General features: G+C 40.7%; 2 protein-coding genes across 2 annotated transcripts; both read right to left on the minus strand.

The window, feature by feature from the left end:
- Window positions 1–287: 287 nt before the first annotated feature.
- Window positions 288–15,158, minus strand: c5 (complement component 5). The gene is made up of 42 exons (XM_035529989.1): window positions 15,094–15,158; window positions 14,395–14,590; window positions 13,805–13,955; window positions 13,593–13,663; window positions 13,410–13,504; window positions 13,231–13,313; window positions 13,053–13,143; window positions 12,655–12,760; window positions 12,390–12,522; window positions 12,124–12,239; window positions 11,742–11,942; window positions 11,444–11,647; window positions 11,069–11,275; window positions 10,269–10,427; window positions 10,060–10,186; window positions 9,852–9,923; window positions 8,423–8,494; window positions 8,122–8,316; window positions 7,916–8,003; window positions 7,657–7,739; window positions 7,267–7,406; window positions 6,903–7,124; window positions 6,701–6,761; window positions 6,490–6,579; window positions 6,069–6,275; window positions 5,362–5,440; window positions 4,885–5,044; window positions 4,360–4,458; window positions 4,078–4,249; window positions 3,773–3,978; window positions 3,203–3,355; window positions 3,051–3,113; window positions 2,760–2,853; window positions 2,619–2,658; window positions 2,424–2,526; window positions 2,239–2,313; window positions 2,011–2,116; window positions 1,731–1,814; window positions 1,288–1,383; window positions 830–913; window positions 593–731; window positions 288–435 (listed from the first exon to the last, which is right to left on the minus strand). The coding sequence occupies exons 1-42, from the start codon at window positions 15,156–15,158 to the stop codon at window positions 288–290; spliced, it is 5,136 nt and encodes a 1,711-aa protein (XP_035385882.1).
- Window positions 15,159–16,790: 1,632 nt separating this feature from the next.
- Window positions 16,791–19,988, minus strand: prdm12b (PR domain containing 12b). Its single transcript, XM_027003071.2, has 5 exons — window positions 19,654–19,988; window positions 18,260–18,450; window positions 17,991–18,146; window positions 17,680–17,794; window positions 16,791–17,442 (listed from the first exon to the last, which is right to left on the minus strand). Exons 1-5 carry the CDS (start codon window positions 19,871–19,873, stop codon window positions 17,018–17,020), a joined length of 1,107 nt encoding a protein of 368 aa, XP_026858872.2. The 5' UTR covers window positions 19,874–19,988; the 3' UTR covers window positions 16,791–17,017.
- Between the last annotated feature and the right edge of the window lie 276 nt (window positions 19,989–20,264).

Here is a 20,264-nt window from a genome sequence, read left to right on the forward strand (position 1 = left end):
AACACTTATTCACATAGTCTATTATTTATTGTTTTGCTTTATTTTTACAGAACCTTTCCCAAAATACAACTTCAAAACAAGTTAATTAACATGTTTGAATATGCATCATTTTATTTGATTTACTATGTCAAGTAGTCAGGAATTTGTCTTATTCCTTTTAAAAATAGTCATAAACATCTTATTTGATGCATGGTTTTTAAGACATGTGCATGAAAAACAATTATTGTTGTCTAAACAAGGTTGACAGGATTTATAGAGTTTATCTATAGTGTAAAGTCAGTTTACACTTAAACAATCCCTTCACAGCCATTAAGTAGGTACTCAAATTCAAAATCGTCTAAAACTTTGGCATGATGTTGGCAAGGGCCCCTCTGGCAGTCAGAATCAGATGGCCACCACTCCACTGAAGCTTGTGAGTCCAAAGGAAATGTATACCTGACAAAAAAGGCAAAATTCTAAAGCACATGTGCTCAACTGTTTAAACGTTTGTTCTCCATGTCTTTGATCTTTGGCTAGTGTCTTTAAAGGAGTAGTTTGACATGGGCTTATGGGCAGGTAAAAGGCCTGGCAAGACTACTGTTTAAAAACTCACTTGTATCTGCGTTGCACCCGAAGCTGCATGATCTCTGCACCCATTATTAAGTACTGCTTGCCAATTTCCAGATTTGTTGAGCTGCAACTTGCCTTCTTTACAAAGCTGACCTCCGTGTCTTTTACAATGTCTTCTGATCCTGTGGTCCATGTACAGTTGGAATGGTCATTTTCAGTAACTTTCAGAAAGAAAGTGCATCAACATCTCACAGCCTGTGTACAGCACATCTGTGCCCACCTTTCTTAAGGACTTGATCCACCGTTGCATAGTATGTCAGAAAATCCCCCTCTGTTTCAGTCGAAGTAACTGTCACCTTAAAAACTGAGAGAGATAAACAGAGAAATACGTCATATATATATATATATATATATATATATATATATATATATATATATATATATATATATATATGTATATGTGAGTGTGTGTGTGTATATATATGTGTGTGTGTGTGTGTGAGTGTATGTATGTGTATCTGTATATGTATGTGTATGTGTGTGTGTGTGTGAGTGTATGTATGTGTATCTGTATATGTATGTGTATGTGTGTGTGTGTGTGTGTGTGTGTATATATGTGTGTGTGTGTGTGTGAGTGTATGTATGTGTATCTGTATATGTGAGTGTGTGTGTGTGTGTGTGTGAGTGTATGTATGTGTATCTGTATATGTATGTGTATGTGTGTGTGTGTGTGTGTACCATATGTTATGCTGTCTTTGCCTTTACACACATCCTGCATCCTCTGATCAACAGTAATGCTTGGATCACTGCTGGCCTTGAAGTGGCAGCATTCCGCTTTGGGAGACAAGCAACGGTGCAGAAATAAATGCTAACCAATATCAGTGTATCGGACAGTTAGTATGTTTCACTGTGATCCTCACTAATCAGAACGTATATCTGCAAAAAATACAGCCTTTTAAATCCAATCAAATATTTTTCCTTTCTCTGCACTTATTACCAGTGATGCTTTTTGTGTAAATGAATGCTCAGGTTTTGCCTTGAACAGGTAAGTGAACCTCTTTGAGACTCTCACATCAAGGCTCTTTGCTATGGAATTTGGATTAGTAAATGCTGCTAATGATCTGAAACTACCTGATTCTGTTTGTCCTAACCCACTTAAGCACATGACCTTAGTCAATTACCTGCCATGCACTGACACTGGTCACCATCACAGAGTCGGAGAAGCTTGCGACCCTGTGAGTGGTAGAACTTCATACACAGATTGTCTGCAAAAAAACCAAGTGTATGTGCTTATAATGCAGCATGTGGCATAAGCTATTCATTTACTTAGAAAGGACATGTCTCTTTGAAGTCATCACCTATATGCGGACTTTGAGCATATCATGACTATGACATCGCCTGTATGATGACTATGAGGATGAGTATGAATGGAGCAGAGTACCCTTTATGGACACACTTTACCAGGATCGTGAAACTCGTACACTTTGAACACAGAGGCACTGTTCATGCCCGTATGGAACTGCTCTTGAATCCGGAAGCCCATGCAGTAGAACTCGTCTGATGGTATCTAAAAGACAAGTGAGAAGAAAGAGAAGCACTCTGCAGGAACAAAAAGACATTCACAAATGGTTATAGATGTATAATGTAGATTTAATTGTGGATGATTAGGATATTAGTAGTTTTACATACCGAATCGATCTGGAGAATAAGTTGGCCGCCCTTTATTTCATAGTCGGAGATATAACTCTCAAGTCCATCCCTAAACTGCAACAGGTAGAAGGAGAGCAGTTACAGTTTTTCTTTATTATAATCATGCTAGATATGTGAGGCACGCAGGTGCAACACAGAGGAGATGGCTGAGGAAGTTCTCTCACTCTTCGTAGGTCATCCTCGATAGGTGTCACACCAGTGGGCAGATCAATTTCCATGACTGTGTGCCCTGCCTCTGTCTCAACCTCGTTTTCACGTGGCTTATACCTGGATAGTTCAGACCACTGAGATCTTTACAACTGAGATACTCAAAATCACACTGGTTGATTTCTGACTTTCTTATGTGCTTATGTACTTACTTGGCACAAGCAACAATTCGTGGTGAGAGCTGCATAGGATCTGGTGAAACAGAAGAGCATCTTATTCATTACGCCATAATAATTTTTAAAGAAATTAAGTTACACTCATATTATGGAAATCTGAGTGTAACTCAAACATACCTTTGGAATATGGTTGACGGGGATGGATATCTATGGATATGTCAAAGTGACAGTTATCATTGCTGTCTGTTGTTTCATAGTACACCGTTTTCAGCTGTAATGAAAAGGGATGTAAAAGTGTTCACACTATGCATTTTCATTTTTTAATGAAGGGGCAGAAAAAAATGTCCTGATCTATCTCATTTTTAAAAAATCATCTAGCTAAATTTCTAAGGCCAAAATTGCATCCAAAAGAGATCAATCACATATTCATGGTTAGCTGACATATGCATATGCATGACACTCACTTACAGTAGCAAATGACACCCCAGAACTGAATCCTGTTTTCAGTATGATGTCATCAGCATAGGCTACCTTTGAAAAATAACCACACAGACTAGGATGTGTTTTTATGAGCATAACTATTGGAACACGTACATGCTGCAAGGCAGGAAATATCTTACCTCTATCGGTTTCCCTACAGGGTTAATTTGGCTCAGAGAGATGCCACCAATGTTACCTTTCTTTCTATATGACACATCAACCTCCATCTTTAAAAAGGCGTTTTGGGCTGTGATTCTATACTTGGTCATGGCTTCCAGTGTTAGAACAGCATCCTGGGGAACAGTAATGGGAATCATTGTGGGAATTGTTTACAATGAAATGATGATCTTAGCATGCAGAAGAGAGCAGTAACTATAACTAAGACATGTCTGTGGTAATGGTGGTGGCAGGCTTATCTTTTCCCCATCACTTTCTGTCATTTGCTTAGAGGCCATATAGACTATGGTAATATGTTCTTCTTTGTACAAGACTTTCTTGTTTCATTATGTATTTATATGTTTATGCCAAGAGGATTCCTAAATAATAGAAGGGTATCTGTAAGTTTTAGAAACCCCAAAACACTTCTGTGGCAGTGACTAAAAAATTGCAGGCACCGTTGCTACTATTTCTAGGCACACTGATCTGTGCTTCCCTTTAATGAGTTTTAGCTACGTAAGCTATTTTTGGATGAAGTATTCTTGGCTGAATACCTGCGTTGAGTGGAAGCCTCCCCCATACCGCTGATCCTGGGTCAGCCAGTTAAGAATAGGCTTGGCATATGTCATGTGTCCTTGCAGTAACGTGCTGAGCAGGACGTAGACTGTGGTCTCCAACGTTTTTGCAGAGGCTCTGTTTGGCTTCAGTGGATCCTTAGGGGCATCCTTCTCTTCCCAGAACCGCACACTTACTGGGTTGCCTGAACTCATGAAATAAAGCATGGCACAGCAATTATTATTACACAGAAGTATCCAGTGAAAGATTTTTTTGAGTGGTAGCTGATAAAATAGCTCTTTACCTTTCACGCTGGCCTCTTTCTTAAGTTGCTCATATAGAGTAACTGCAGGTTGGCCGCTGTGGTCGACGAGCATCAGGGCATAGGCTGCTATGGCTCTCACATACAAACTCTTCACTTTCGGCACTTGTGAAGACAGGAACTGCGCTGACTTCTCCACAGCATTTTGATAGAACTGGTGAGACAGACTTCACGTTACCCAGCCACGAAGTACTGCAGCGGATCAATACTGCCAAGGCATTGGAGTGGAGTACCCAGGAGAATGAAGGCGTGCACTACCTGTACCTGTAAGTTGGACTTGGGGACTGCCAAGGCGTGGCTGATCCCGATTACCACAAATGACGTGAGGAACACCGTTTGTTCAGTGACATCAGCCCCTGCACCCTTTAAAAAGGGAAACAACCTGACAGAAACAGATGCTAGCAATATCCTTGTTCACGATGCTATTAAGAGTGTCCTTGGTGTGGGCTGAGATTTTAGCTCTCAAAAAGGTACTACACCTGATTCAGCTCAAACACTGACTGGACTGCTTTATTAACAAACTGTAGTAAATTAGATCAGGTATGTAATAATCACATTGTAGAGAATCTTGCATCCACACTGACTCTCGACTGATAAAACAGAACCACTGCTGTTGGTTTGACTTCTGCTGTTGGTTTGGATCATTTACAATGTATTTGCAAATGAGAAACTCAATCTTCTGTTGGATCATTACGGACAAGGTTGAAAAAAAAAAAAGGAAATCGGATAAATCTTTTTTGGCACAGGATTCACGGCAATATAAAATCGAAAAGAGTTTGACGAGTTTACCATGAGTTTTGAAGGCTTGTAGTTGGATTGCTCAGTAAAGGAACCATCTGCACTCTGACGCTTTGTAAGCAGCCAGCGGACTGTTTTGGACAGTATATCATGATCCACTGTCATGTATTCGTCCACTTTCGCTAGAGTCTTCACTACAAGAGCAGTCAACCTAGACAGGAATTTTGTTACAATACATTCACTAACAGTTCAGCTGCATGTCACTTCAGCTCAGCCAAAGGCGAGTTCCTCAAAACACTGTAACAATAAAGTTCTATGCATTACAGTAGAAAGTATATCGATTTAACACCTTTGCCTGGTTTCCCAAAATATTTATAGCAAAATCATTGCAAGACCGGTATCAATTAGAGTAAATTCTCTAATAGATTTAAGTCTTAAAACTGAGATGTCATGAGCTTGGTCTTGTTTAGTTCACATAACAGAAGTAAAGAAGACAGAAAACAATCACTCCTGCAGAGTTTTACTTACCAGGTGCTGGGTTCCTTGTTCTTCCATAAGCTGAAGCTGTGCTCCCGCTCAGACTTAAATGACATGATAGAGGTGACACCTAGAAGAAGCGACAAATGTATTTAAATCTGCCCTTTACTACTGTAATTACTTTCCTTTCATTTGTGCTTACAGCATAATAGAATGTATGATGATACACCCATTAAAAAACCAGGAACCCCCCTTTTTGTTTCTTGAATTGCACCTTAATAGAAAGCCTTTGTATTGGTTAGCAAGGGAAGCAATGGTAAATCTATAATGCTACAGCCTCAGAAAACTCCTCTAGAGCTATTACACTTCCCTCTAGAGCTATTCTATGCTCCTCTAGATCTATTCTACTGTCCTCTAGAGCTATTACACTCCCCTCTAGAGCTATTCTACACTCCTCCATATCTAGTCTACTCTCCTCTAGAACTATTACACTCCCCTCTAGATCTATTCTACTCTACTCTAGAGCTATTACACTCCCCTCTAGAGCTATTCTATGATCCTCTAGATCTATTCTACTCTACTCTAGAGCTATTACACTCCCCTCTAGAGCTATTCTACACTCCTCCATATCTAGTCTACTCTCCTCTAGAACTATTACACTCCCCTCTAGATCTATTCTACTCTACTCTAGAGCTATTACACTCCCCTCTAGAGCTATTCTATGTTCCTCTTCCAGTCTGGAGTAAAGCATACGTTACCTTCTTTCATCTTTCTCTTTAAGACTGTGCTGCTGACAGCGTCTCCTTGCAGGCCCCACTGCTCCGTTTGCTCCAGGTAATCGTACACGTAGATGATGGGAAGAAACCCAGTGAGCTCCACCTCGGCCGAGCCTCTGGGCAGGTTCGTCAGCTGCGAAATGCCCTTCGACTCAGTGATGATGGACAGCAGTTCCCCAAGCACTTCACCTGGTCAGAGGGAGGGACGATGAGCTTGCTGACTGGACATTTGCTCACGCATGATGTCAAGACGGAGGCTTATGTTTATGTCACACTATCACATCAATTGCACTGAGTGTAAATTTGCTTTGTCCTGAGTTTAAAACCTTTTAATTCTGGCCACCAGCAGAATGCGCCACTGCATGACATTTCAAACCAGGCATTTGACGCATAGCCTACATACCATTAACCATTAGAAGCCGCTCCACAGTTGACTTGGGTACAAGATTTGGAGGAAGAGAATTTCGGAGCTCAAGACGAGTTTTAGATTGGCCTGATAAAAAGCACAAGTGTTTTTGGTTATTTGTGAGTAAATGTAAATGGTTTTTTTTTAGAAGCAGGCTGACGTCGTTATTATTAGTCATTGTTAAGCTGAACTGTATCAGAGCTCTTACCATACACACCCTGCGGATCCAGTCTACCCCCAACCAGTGTCTCCTTCCTGATGCCCTCTGGCTGTACAAGTCAAAGTAACATAAAGCAACTAATGAGTTTGGTTGTAGAAACAATACCACACATCAGAAACATTGCACAAATACAACATAGTGAAAAGGTGGATCTGGTTGAGCTTTTCGTCCTCTTTTCGTCTGTTCTCACCACTACTCTCAGAGTCTTGACCACCGTCTCTTGTCCCCACTTGGTTGTGAGCGTGAAGCTGAGTTTATGAATACCAGCTTCTAACGGCATGATAAAGAAACGGATCAGAGCCACCGAATGGGCCTCAATCCTGCCCTTGTTAACATGTGGGTCGCCGTCGTCTGTCATCAGTACTCCACGAAAAACACACACCCCGTCTGATGCCGACAGGGTTACGCGGAACTGAAATAGAGCAACAGAGAGAAGGAAAGATATAGTGATGCAAATACCACGATGCAGGATGCGTTCTGAACCATTTATCTTGTGGAAACATTTATTTGGTGAAAAAAGGCAGAAGCTATTAATAATAAGTTGGAAATCTTACCATTGTGTCTGCATTGTGCTGATTGTAGACTGAGCCCTTGAGCTCAATCTGTTCTCCACGCACCATAGAGTATGGCAAAGGTACATTCACACTTACAGCCTGAGACACAGAGACTTCCAAGGGATCGGCCACGCAAATCCCTGCAGAGACGTACAGTACGAAAACCTTAGTGCAACATTTCCATCTAAAACAGCAAGCATCTTCATGAAAATTCATTATGTCATATTTAATATGAATTAGTTCATTTAAAAGATTTAGCACGGATTTATTTTTGTTTGGCCGGGCCCCCTTTGCATTTGGACAATCGTCAGCAGTCGGTAGGCGTTACCGAATGTACTTCTCTCGCCTACCACCTGGGGGTGCTAAGAAAGAGCAGTTGCATTATCTCACCGTTGCTGAACACCCCGACAGCTTTAATTTCCCATGTTGTAAGAGAATCTGGAAGACCTTTTGTGACGCTTAGCAAACCTGACCTACAACAGGATTTAATCAAATTTTAAATTCAGTTTGAAATAATGTGTATAAAAGAGGCTACTGATTTTTAAAATAAAAATGTAATTGTTTATTAAATGAATGAATAAAATATGATTGACCAAGGTTAGAATAAGTGATATGGATTATGTGGCTGAAGTTACAGGAAACTCCTCACTTGTCCATTTCATGCTCCTCCCATAGCCAGCTCTCTGGGAAGTAACTGCGAACTTCAGCTGACTTCAAATCGTTCAAGAACTGCAATTCTGCAGGTAAAACAGAGCTATCGAAGTCATTTATTCTTATCTTTTGAATAAATCCAATACATTCAAGTTACCATAAAAATGCAGTTTTTTTAAAAAAAGAAATAAAATCATTTATTACCCGAACGACTAAGGATGATCAATTCCTCATTATCCTGACGAACTTGCTGGGCATATTTGCAGCACTGGAAGAAAACCTTCTTACACAGTGGGTCTGGGACTTTCAGCCGCTTGGTGCGATCGTTACATGTCTCCAGGGTGGGGACGCTGTCAGTTCCAGTTAAGCAGCACGATTTATATTCCTTGTATTGTTTGGCTACAGGACACAGAAACTGTTAGTTCTCTTCCAAAAGCAGCAGCAGCAGCAGCACAGTGTCACTGAGATGGGCTCTAAAGTTTCACAACAAACAGAGGAAAATCACCTTTTTCCTCAAACAGGTCATTCAGGGGAAGAGTGGAGCGTTTCTTTCTCACAGCGGTCATGCTGATATCATCTGAAAGAATCGCGGAATGACGTGAAAAAAAAACATCGCAAAATTATGTATGATCTGCTTGTATGATGTGACTAAATATGACTTTTGCAGCCCGTAGTCATTCACAGTAATGAAAAAAACATTTCCACAGCATCTAAATCTTGCGATTCGCGCTTCCAGCGTTAATGCAGTATGTGACCGTCGCAACCAGCAACTTAGTGATGAGGACCTGTTTCTGGCCCTCGAATTGCTCCTTAAGATTTCTGAAAGCTTTTGTAGGAGTTAGCAAGTAGAACAATCATGAAGCTAAAAACTTCAGATCGGTGGCTTCCTCTACAGCTATAGGGTCAGACTAAAGCACTTTTTAAAGGTATCTTTTACACACACATAAGGGCATCTTTCAAATTCCATAAATATAAATGTAATGGAACACCTTGTGTTGTGGACCCTGATGCCATGTGTCACCAACCTGAGCATTCTGTTATGCATCGAGATTTACATTTAATATAACATAGTACTTAGGTCTATTACTCAAGATCGTTCTGAGCAAACATCAGGCGATTTGTCAGTGAATCCTAATCCAGTCTGTGATTCACAGGAATTTGTTGTTCTGTAACACACAGACTGACAGCACACTAGGTCAGTCTTAAGCTGGTAATCGCCTGGTGAGATGATAGCTGGTGGCCAGGGTCAGACTACAGGTAGTTCCAGCTAGGCAGTGAGAATTGTTTACCCTGTATTGATCAACTAGAGGCGACAGAAACTGTCAGGTCAAAGAAGAAGTGCAATTTGAAACAATTTCAGAACAGCAACACAATCGTACTGAAACGGACCCTAATGTTTCTGAAGCAAACATAAGAAATCACCATTTTCATTCACAGAGATCGCTACATCATCAACACTAGTGGTTTCACCTGAAACTTCTACCCAGTACAATGAAATAGTTACACACTCATATGGGAATCCCTGGCTACATGGGACTAACTGTCAACCCAGAGTCATCCGCAACAATGTCATAGCACAGTCATCTACTGTCTGCTACCACAGTTTTCTAGGCCTCCTTTCAGATGAGTCAAATTTTGTCCAAGCACGACAATTTCTTGTCTAGGGCTGGATTCCAGCACAGTTTGGTGTCTTTCCTGCCCAAACACACCAACTAAGCACGGTAATTCTGTTTTGAGTTGAATTATATGTCTTTGAACAGGAAACGCGCTAGACTGTGCTGAATTCTGCCTCCTTTACGTCTGAAGACAAACAGATTTGTGCCATTTAGGCAGGGTCTTGCCGGCTTTCAGTGATGATGTAACATTTCTACTGAGATGGGTTCTAACACGGCTGATCAATTGCGTTTTGATTAACTGAGCGTGTGTCAGCTCACCCTTTTCACTCAGCTGCTTCTTGAGTAAAGAAGTGGAGCGTTTGGGTCTGACCATAGCTGTGCAGTCCTCACCTGGAAAAGAAGGCCAGCCCTTTTCACAAATTACACAAATGTCTGCTGCTTGACTTGCTTTAAAGTAAAGTGCAATTACTGGGCCATCCAACTGTACACCGGTGTTACATGTTTCCATTGACATGCTGTTATTTACGTGTCCTCGGAGCCTGGACATCTGCGTTGGTTAAGAAATCAACACCAGCACGTCGGAAGACGTCCATGCTGCCCATGCCTCCTCCCCCCTCACAGCCCAGGTCTCGCTGGTCAAAGTGTCTCAGCACCTGTGAGAAAGAGACCGGCACTGTGACTCACCTGCATTGTCGTTTCTGCGAACTGGAAATGAATGGGAGTGGGAGTATTCACCGTGTTCAGTTGGTCTTTGTCGTTGGCTCTGAGGTTGTACAGGGCCATGTCTACAGCTGACAGCGCCACCAGGGAGCTATCACTCTCTCTCTTAGCCGTCAGGGACAGTTGGACCTTGTCTTTAGGTTTGTACTTCCTCCAAGGGGATGCTAGCTTCACCTAAGCAGCAAGAAAAAATGGCAAGATTTCTGCACTACAGTAAGCTAAGCAATACTATCAAAGTGGAGCGCTTCTTTTTTAAATTGATGCAAAGTACTTCTGGCATGTTTATATTTGTAAAGGCAGGGCACGGAGCAGGACACACAGACTTGCTCGACAGAGACAAACGTTTATTGACAAACGATACAGACACCGGCACTCACGTATAACGCAAACTGTGAAAGCGAACTTACAAACAGGAACAACATGAACATGAACACGACCAATGACTCACAAGGCACACACTAACAAGGGTTTAAATATACACAAATGAGACTAAACCGATGCAGGTGTGTGCTTAACATAGATGTGGTTACAAACAGTGCACAATTGAAGAACTCCCACATACCACCTGACCGGTGGAAGGGGAGCATTTTTAATGCTATACTAGGCTTGATCCAGGATAGTAGTTGTCAAAAAATGACATCTAGATATTTGATGACAACTAGATATTTGATTATGTTTAATACTTGTTGTACTTAAGAATGTCTAAGCAAACAAACAAACAAAAAACAAAACAAACAAACAAATCACACTCAGGGTGTCCTCTAGTGCAAATTCAGTGACATGATATAACAGCCATGAAATGTCTGTGACATTACCTCTAAGCCATTGACACATTTGGCCTTGACTTCAAACCACACGGAGTCTGCCACCAGCTCGGCTCTCTCCTCTCCAAACAGGATGTAATAGACCAGCAGGCGGGCAGACGGCACCATGTCCGCAGTCGCCTTAAAGTTGATGTTCTGGACCTTGTCGTTTACACGCTGCACAGTCGCAAACTTTACCACTTTCCCCTTTGATACGATCTATGAGTCATACGAACAAGAGGCGAATGGATAAATGAATGCATGGATGAAAATGTAAGTATTCTATCTCTTACAGAAGCATTTCCGAGTATTTTAGGTGTGTGTGTGTGTGTGTGTGTGTGTGTGTGAAGTAATAGGGGAATTTTAATGTCACTAGGCATGCTACACCTGATAACTGAAGCTCTTCAGTGGTAGATAGTCACGATAGTGAAAGTAGATCTTCATATTCACATAGTTGTTCACATCAAAGGCGGAGGATTCCGAAGGTAAATCAATATACAGATAACGATGATAGATGGATTTGTAGGCTACAGTGCTAAGTACAAGTCCCGCCTGGCTTTCTGGAGGGTAATTTTGATCAGCAGTCTCAAACTGGCAAAGAATCAGAATGGAGTGAGCAAAGGGCAAGATTGGATTGTTTTTTGTTTGTTTTTTTACTGGTACGCTTAAAAAAAAGTTTACTCACAGTAAATTCAGCTTTTTCCACGTTATTAGGAATATTGCAAACGAAGTAGGCAACTCCATCCTGACGTGAGGACTGCATCACTTCATACTGGTGTCCGAAGAATTTGAGAGGCACCTGTTCTTGTTCATTTGTAGTTAATGTTGCCCGTACTTTCACGGGAACATCTCTCACTGGTACACCGAGTGGGTCCTTCACCAAGACCTACAGGCCAAACACAAAGAGCCAAACCTTGTCAGAAACATCATAACAATAGCAACAACATCAACACCACCATTCTTAAGTTGTAGATATTTGACAGATTTGTCTGAGTATTTGCCAGAGATTATTATAGGTTTTGCCAGAGTTTATTAGAGTTTATTATAGTTTTGAAGGCAGTGCTTACTCTGATGTTGTATGGCAGAGATGGTTTAATATATGGTGGAGTTGCAGTCAGACTCAGTTTAAAGGGCGCATGCACAAACTTCACATTGGACAGAACGGCCTCCTGAGATATACCACCTGGCAGTGATCAGAAGAGAGATTTGGAAAAGAGTAAAACACTGTGATGACTAACAAGGTGCGATACTATTATCATCGTTACATTTTCCACACATTCATAACTAATACTTTTGAAAAAATAAATCCTTTGAAACAGGTTCTGAGACTGACCAGTTGACTCTTGGAGCAAAACCACCACACGAAGAAAATGGTTGCTCATTTCTCTTAGGTCCAGAGGTCCAGAATCCATACTGGACAGAGCATGCTTGATGTGTAATACAACCTCCAGTTCACCATTATCCATCTGAAAGTGGAAATATCCCAGTTAGGGCGGAGCTCCTTAGAGTTCTTCTTCTTTGCCTGTTTTGCATATTAATTATTGCCATTCATCATATTAATTTTCACTTTGAGAAATGCCATTTAGGTGAGGAATCACCTTATAACTTCTTAATGTAGAAGGTATCATGACTACTTCATCGTTGCTGATATATCCAAACTTTAGGAAGACATCTGCTGAACTGACTAGGTCTCCATACACATATCTCAAGTTGAAAACAGAGAAATCACACACACACACACACACACACACACACACACACACACACACACACACACACACACACACACACACACACACACACACACACACACACACAAAGACAAACCATAGTTAACAAGTTCCTGACTACTAATTAGGCTACTTGGATAGCTTTACTTAATTGTGAAAGAGAGAAAACATCTCCATAACGATGAGGTACAATAATAACATTTGTATATATCCAGCAAAAGTTTAAGCTATGTGGTTTGATCAGGGTTGAGACAAAGGAAACCCACTTGGCAAATATCTTGAGCCTGAAGGCCTCAATGTTGGCTGCGCTGACATAGTTCATCTCTGGCTGTATTTGGACTGAAATGCTCGGGAGCACTAGGAATCAAAGTTTAGCTGCCATCATTTACAGCATAAAAAATACTCTGTGGAGTACTTAGAAGGCAACTGTGAAAATGTTGTTACCATATTCTTTTACTTCAAATTCAGCTGTAGCAGTTGTGCTGAAGTTATACGAGTAAGCGGCCTCTATTTTCCAAACTCCAAACCTGAAGATGGCGATTTAGCATTACTAACAGTCTTAGGTCTTGTAATAGCACAAAACACTATCACTGGTTAACTTATAATTATGCATTAATACGCACTTAGGTTTCAGGGGTATTTTAAATGGTGGAAGCAGTGGTTTCACACCATTGATGTCCTTAAGCTCAATAATTTCCACCTTGGTACCATCAGGGTCCTACAACATACAAATATTATCGTGAATATAGATCTATAAAATAAAATTAAACTTGATATTAGTCATAATTTTGAGGAGGAGAGCTCACCATAAATGTGAGAGTAACAGGTCTACTAGACTTCCTGAGCTCTTCAGTGAAGGAATATATACGCACCTCAACTACAGTGGGAGGAAAACATAACATGACCTGTCTCTCTTCCTCTCTGTCTCTCCCTCTCACACACAGACAGACACACGCACACACTTAAAATTTGCACATCCATTTGCAAACATGACATGCACAATTCCCAATACACAGACCTTTCTGTTCTGGTGTGTATAGAGGCTTGTCAGTCTGGACAAAGAGAAAGCCGCTGTCACGAGTGATTGGAACCGTCATGAACTCAGTGGAGGATGGAGAGACTGCTACCAGGTACACCTTAGTGTCTTCTTTTCTTATGTCCTGGAAAATCTGAGGGAACCGAGTTAGCTCTATTCAGACAGGGATACTGGGGAACTTTCAAAAAGGGCTTTTGGTTGACTTTGGATGCTGCGGAGGATATATAGAAACATTTTGTCCAAGAAGCTGGAACATTCTTAATAACTCATTAAATTACATCATTGATGTTTGTGCACATAACACAAAATATGTGGTTTTCACAAACATTTTCCTAATGGTTCCATGTAATATTTAAAACTGAATTTGTGAAACTAATGGCGCAGTTTTTATTAAGACTGAATAAACTTGGTTAAACCTGAATTTTGTTATCTTTTTCAGGCCATTTGAAATGTAAAATTTAAAATGGCTGATGTCACTACTATTCAGAAAGCTGTTCTTAAAGCCTAAATAAATATTATATATATATATAAATTTAGATTTCTATTTATTTAATGGCATGCATCATTAGTACCCGTAATGTGGCTGCAGCCTGGTAATTGTTCTGGGCGTTTAGTGTTAGAGAATGTGATGAGAACGTCCTGCCTCCTGGGGCAACAGTATCCTTAAGGTAAAGTTGGACTGTGGTCTCTTGGTCATATCCAAACAACTGTACCACCACTGTCTCAGAAGCATCAACACGCAGCACTCTGGGTGTTGTGATGAGGAACCTATGAAACAAGCAGCACTCAATATAATAAAGTAATATAAGTAATGCTCCCACAACAAATGCTGTACATATGAAGTCAGTGTTAATTTCTCAATAACAATTAGTAGTGTGTTGAAGGCTGGACTGATATGTGAGAGAAGCTAGTGTGTCACATGACAACAAATAAGAAACAAATAACGTATGTATTGTACGAATTTACTGTTTTATCACTACGAAACTGCTTAAAAGCAACCTGAACCATTGATTCACAGCATCACCACCACCAATATAATAATAATAATAGAAATGCTACTACTACTACTACTACTAATAATAATAATCTTTTTCAATGTCTTGGTGTGAATTGCAGACCTTTGAGCAATAATACCAAAATTACCTCAATCTTAGATGTTCAAACATAATGTAGTTTATTTTAATTATTTAAACTCATTGCACACTATGGATTAAAATGGAAATGTTTAAAGCAAAAGAGGAATATGCAGGTTCAGAACATTAAGCACTTACATTTGCTTCTGAGCCACAGTCCACCACAGCAGATGCATAATACAAAACAGAAATACAAGGCCCATCCTAAACTGTGAAGTCCACTCAGTGCAATGTGAAGCCCAAGGCTGTGGATTGAGAGTCGCTGTGCATTTAGTGTTACTGGAGCTTTTGTTTGCTGTCAGTCAATCATCTGTCCAAAGGTCTTGTGATGCAAAACTGGCCAAAAAACTATAGCTGTGAAAGCGCATGGACCTTGAGCTACACCGACGCTGTAGAGTCCAACATGGAGCTCACTGGAGGAAAAGAAACACTGTGAAACTGCATGTTTTATCGGGACACATGAACCTCTAACACATAGCTTGGTCAACTGTTTGTGTGAGGATATGGTCTCTGTGACCCCCTTCTGAAAAGGGTTCAGTATTTTACACTGTATCTGAACAAAGCCTTAAAGTGAAATGTGTTGTTTGTTTTGCTTTAATATGTTCAGTAAGGACATTATTACAATTATTTGTTATGGTTGCTGTCGTTGTATAGTTGTTGTATTATTGTTGGTATTACTTTAGATTTATATTGAGTGGACTTTGTTTTTTTTTTTTGTACTTCATATTTTTAAACAAATGCAATGTTTGGTTCCATATTATGTAAAAAAGGGGGCTTTACTCATCAATAAAACCTGGCCTGGATCATTTAAGTTGTATTTTGTTTTGTACAGTGTTGTAAATGGTTCAGTGGGAGCAAACATAAAGGTGTATTTGCTTTGCTGTTAGGGTTTTTCATTGTTGTGCAATTTTGGAAACACTGGTCACTTTCCAGAGCTCAGATTGATTTGAACCACAAATGCACAATATGAACATATACCATTAACAACACACCTTTGCTGGGTTTACTAGGTCTCTTGAACCAACACAACACTGTTGGGTAATATTAAAAGTTTTACTTTTAATATTTTTGCAACTTGTGTTTGATTCTATATTATGTTGTAATTAACTTAATAAACTTCAACAGGTTATTATGTGTAAAAAAAATCAGTCTTAACATAGAAGGTGACATTAAGCAACAGACTTTCCTAAACAAGATTAAGTAATCATTTATTAGCATACAAGTTGAATATCCAAAGAGTTTTATATCAGCAAACATATTATACACAATATAATAGAGCCAAGTGTTATTTACCTTTGTGTTTTACATACATACACAAATAAAGTGACTGTTCAGTAAATTGTGGAAGTAAATCTTAAAATGATATTCACATTACTTTACATACCTTACACAGATACTTCACACACAGTCCTGTGCTCTGAAGCTTTGCTCTCTGGTGAGGACATAGGCTGTCACATGCAGGTCACAAGGCGGTGCCTAGCAGCCCAGTACTCCCAGAACTTTCCCATTTTGGCCTGTACCCCATCGAGAGTTTAGATTATACTGACCTTGCCTATGTTCTCTTGTCCTTAAATTAATGTGGGCTTTTTTTTTTTTTTTTTTTTGTTATTTAAGCTTATAAATGAAGTTTCGTGGCTTAAATCATGATGGGACAATTTTACAGACTGCTGCTCCATTTTAACAATGTGACAACTTTGCATGCAAAGATAAATCAGTTATATACTTTCACAGAGTGTCTCACTTGACTGTGCTCTGACCTGTATGAGTCAGATATAACAGATAACATTAGACTGCAGAAAGCATCCACACAGCACTCTCTGTTATTTCTGCCTCTCCTAATTCAACATGAACATACAAATCGGCCCTCTGGTGCTTGCTTCCGCTCTGTCACAGCTCAGGTCCAGATCCTGGTCCTTCGAGCATGCCGAGTGTTCAAACACGTTGCCTTGGCGGCAAAGCACGCAGCATCCACTGTCAGGGCGAAGTGCACAGCAGACTCAGACCCTACGCCCCGGGTGCTTGGGCGTCCGAAAAAAACACTTGTCCGAAAGCCTTCGCCAGCTCACAGCACCATGGTGGGTATGTGGTGCACCAGGGAGGCCGGGAGGGGCATTTGAGGAGGCTGGGAGGGAGGAGGTGGCGAGGGGGCCTGGAGCCCCACCACGGACCCCGTGCTGGGCGGCCGGTGGCGGGCACTTTTCTGGTGCGCACGCAGGCCGGCGAGCTGCGAGTAGGCGCTCTGGCACACGTGGCACTTATAGGGGCGCTCGCCCGTGTGCAGGCGCACGTGGTTGCGCAGCGTGGACGATTGGCTGAAGCGGCGGTTGCAGAAGCGGCACACAAACGGCTTGTCCAGCGTGTGGATGCGCATGTGCGAGCGCAGGTTGCTGCGCGAGTTGAAGCCGCGGTGACAGATCACGCAGCGCATGCGACCCGCCGTACCGAGTGGTACACCTGACACCGATGTGTCACACACATGGAAGTCTTCTAGGAGAAGACAAAGTGATGGCAAGCAGGTCAGTCACCATTTGTATAAAAAATATACAAATTATATACATATATAATGAGATTACTTTCCTCTGAAAACATGTCTAAATTGAATGAATTCCTGTCAAATTACAGTGTAGATTCCATGACAAACTAAATTGTCAGCAATACTCAGTGAGGTCAGGAAGTTTAGTTTTAGCTCTGAAGTAGTACTCAGGCAATTACAAAGTGTATTACCATTCTTATGTTTTTTCTGATGCTCCTCCTCTATGCCAGGAACTCCAGGAATACCCAAAAATGTGTTGTGAGAATTCCCATACCATACCAGTAACTCCTGGTCTGGCGGTATTGTCTAAAGAGAGGGAAACATTTCCAAAATCATTATAGAGTACTTTAGAAATTATGAGAACACTGTGCCAAAATTCACATATGCATGTACCTACATACACATAACCAATTTACAATGCAAACATATTATCATTATTATTATTATTATTATTATTAGTAGTAGTAGTAATAATAGTAGTAGTAAATGCAATTAAACGCACTTCGACAGCTTTGTAGAATATGCTGCTTCCGATCTGCACAACTTCTAAGTTCTGCTCTTGCTCGTTACGGGCGCATTTAATGTAGGTCATCCAACTGCGTTGATCCTCTTGACTAGCGTCGATGAAGTAGCGCACTGTCCCATCCTCATTGAAAACCTAAGAACACGCACAAATGATTTCCACAATGACCTCAACAGACAACCTCTTTAATAAAACTACACAAGTTAACTACAGCGTATTTCTATATCACGGACACCTGTTGAACTCACTTCCCACATGAGGTTGTTGTTCTTGAAGAGGTCCACGTGTTCAGGCGCGATGACTCTGCCAGTGAACGGGCCCATCTCGGTGCCTGCCTTGATCCACGTCTTGGAGAAGATACCAAGTCCCTCTCCAGGAATGGAGCTCTGCGCAATGATGACCTCGCTGGGCAACACGAGGCTGGACAGCTTCTGCACCTCTGAAGTTGAAAGTGTAGCAACAGTGTGATGTATCTGTCAACACTGCCACCTAGTTAATGCAGTTTATCCAGAGTCTTATAAGTGACATTAAAAAAGATGTGCATAGAAAGAAAAAGAAAAGATGAAAAATACAGAAGTAACTGCAGAGACATTTCACACAAAACAGTGACGAAATGTGTTGATTGTGCCTCAGGTTGTACAATCTCAAATCCTTTTATTACTACTTTTGAAGTAAGTTTTAGTAAAGCTGGTGTCTAAATGCATTTTACACGGTTTGCGGAGCAGCGGCACTCCAAAATACTGCGATGAGTTGCGAAAAGGCCAGACCCAAATGAATGTTAAAGACTCCTTTAAGAGTATGAAAGGCGCAATTTGTTACGGTTTGAATGTGACGGGCCATACAAGCTTTGAAAGAAATGGCTCATTGCACACTCGTTATCCATTAAAACTTCGGAGCAATAAATGCGCACTGGAAGAAATTCGGACTTTTAAGGAATTTTAAGGCCACGGAATTTCAGAGCAAGAAAAAAAATAAAATAAAGGAGATTAGATGGTTGACATGGCGTGAATAGAATTAGCTTTCACGGTATAGTACCGGCGGGACAGCAGATTTTAAAGACTATTGAGGGGAAAAAGAAAAAAAGAAAAGGTACGGGAGCGCAGCGACTGCCAGAGCAGAGTGAAGAAAGGCTGTCCGCGGAATGACGAATGAAGGCTATCCTGAAGAATGGAGCTTTTTTCCTGGTTATAGCGCTAGTCTCATTGGAAACTTTCTCAGGTCAAGCACAACGCTAACCATATGAATTTAATGCCCTTATTTAAGTCAGTTCCTGTTAGCTCGAACATTACACGGATCTTTGAACGCAAGTTTGGATACACTCAAACGGTATGATTTATGATACTGATACATATGCTGTTGATACTCCACAAAATAATTGTTTTCCAATTAAACTTAATAATAGTTAATAAATTAGTAATAGTGTTTGCTTTTTAAAAATAATTTGTAGCTGATGTTTAAAAATACCCGAATTCTTCAATAATAATAATAATAATAATAACAATAATAATAATAATAATAATAATAATAATAATAATTATTATTATTATTATTATTATTATTGTTATTATTATTATTGTTATTATAATAAAAGATGGCCTGGACTTTAAACATTTAACGAAAAAATGAAAGATCTTAGACTCACCTCCCGAAAATGACTGCGCAAGAACCTCAGCCGTAAACGCCGTCTTGGGGCTGACGGTGGTGGTCTTCTCCTCAAAAAGGTGTTCCCCGAGTACGTTCCTCCACCTGCCGTAGAGGAAGCTGTGCAGGATATCTGATGTAATGATGTCAGACAGGGCGAGAGTCTGCTGTTTAAATCCAGCCTTCAGTGCCAGCGCTTCTGCAGGCAACACGGAGCCCATGATGCTGCCAATCTGCGGGGCACTACTTTTCCTGGGTTTGCAAATAAATTATCCCTTTTCTTGATGCAAACTTCAGTTACAAAAGTGTGTGGTCGGATACAAAAGTGAAAATGTGTTATTTAAAACGCTTCTGAGCTTGCGTCAGTCTGAAAGCAATTTAAAATCAATTTGTTCTTATCCGGCGCAGTGTTGAAAATGTTTCGCCTTTACAAGGTCCCGGTGGGCTTTATATGCGTTAGGTCTGACCTGCGGTAATTAGTTATTAATGACCCTCCCCTTATGTTCTATAGACTTGTTCTACCAGAGAAAAAAACGCCACGCTCTTTATTGAGTGGCCACTCATAAGGGGGGACGGAGGCAGGGGAGGAGAGTGAATGTGTGTGTGTGTGTG

Source organism: Electrophorus electricus, chromosome 9 (genome assembly GCF_013358815.1).
Source record: "Electrophorus electricus isolate fEleEle1 chromosome 9, fEleEle1.pri, whole genome shotgun sequence".
Classification (NCBI taxonomy): domain Eukaryota; kingdom Metazoa; phylum Chordata; class Actinopteri; order Gymnotiformes; family Gymnotidae; genus Electrophorus; species Electrophorus electricus.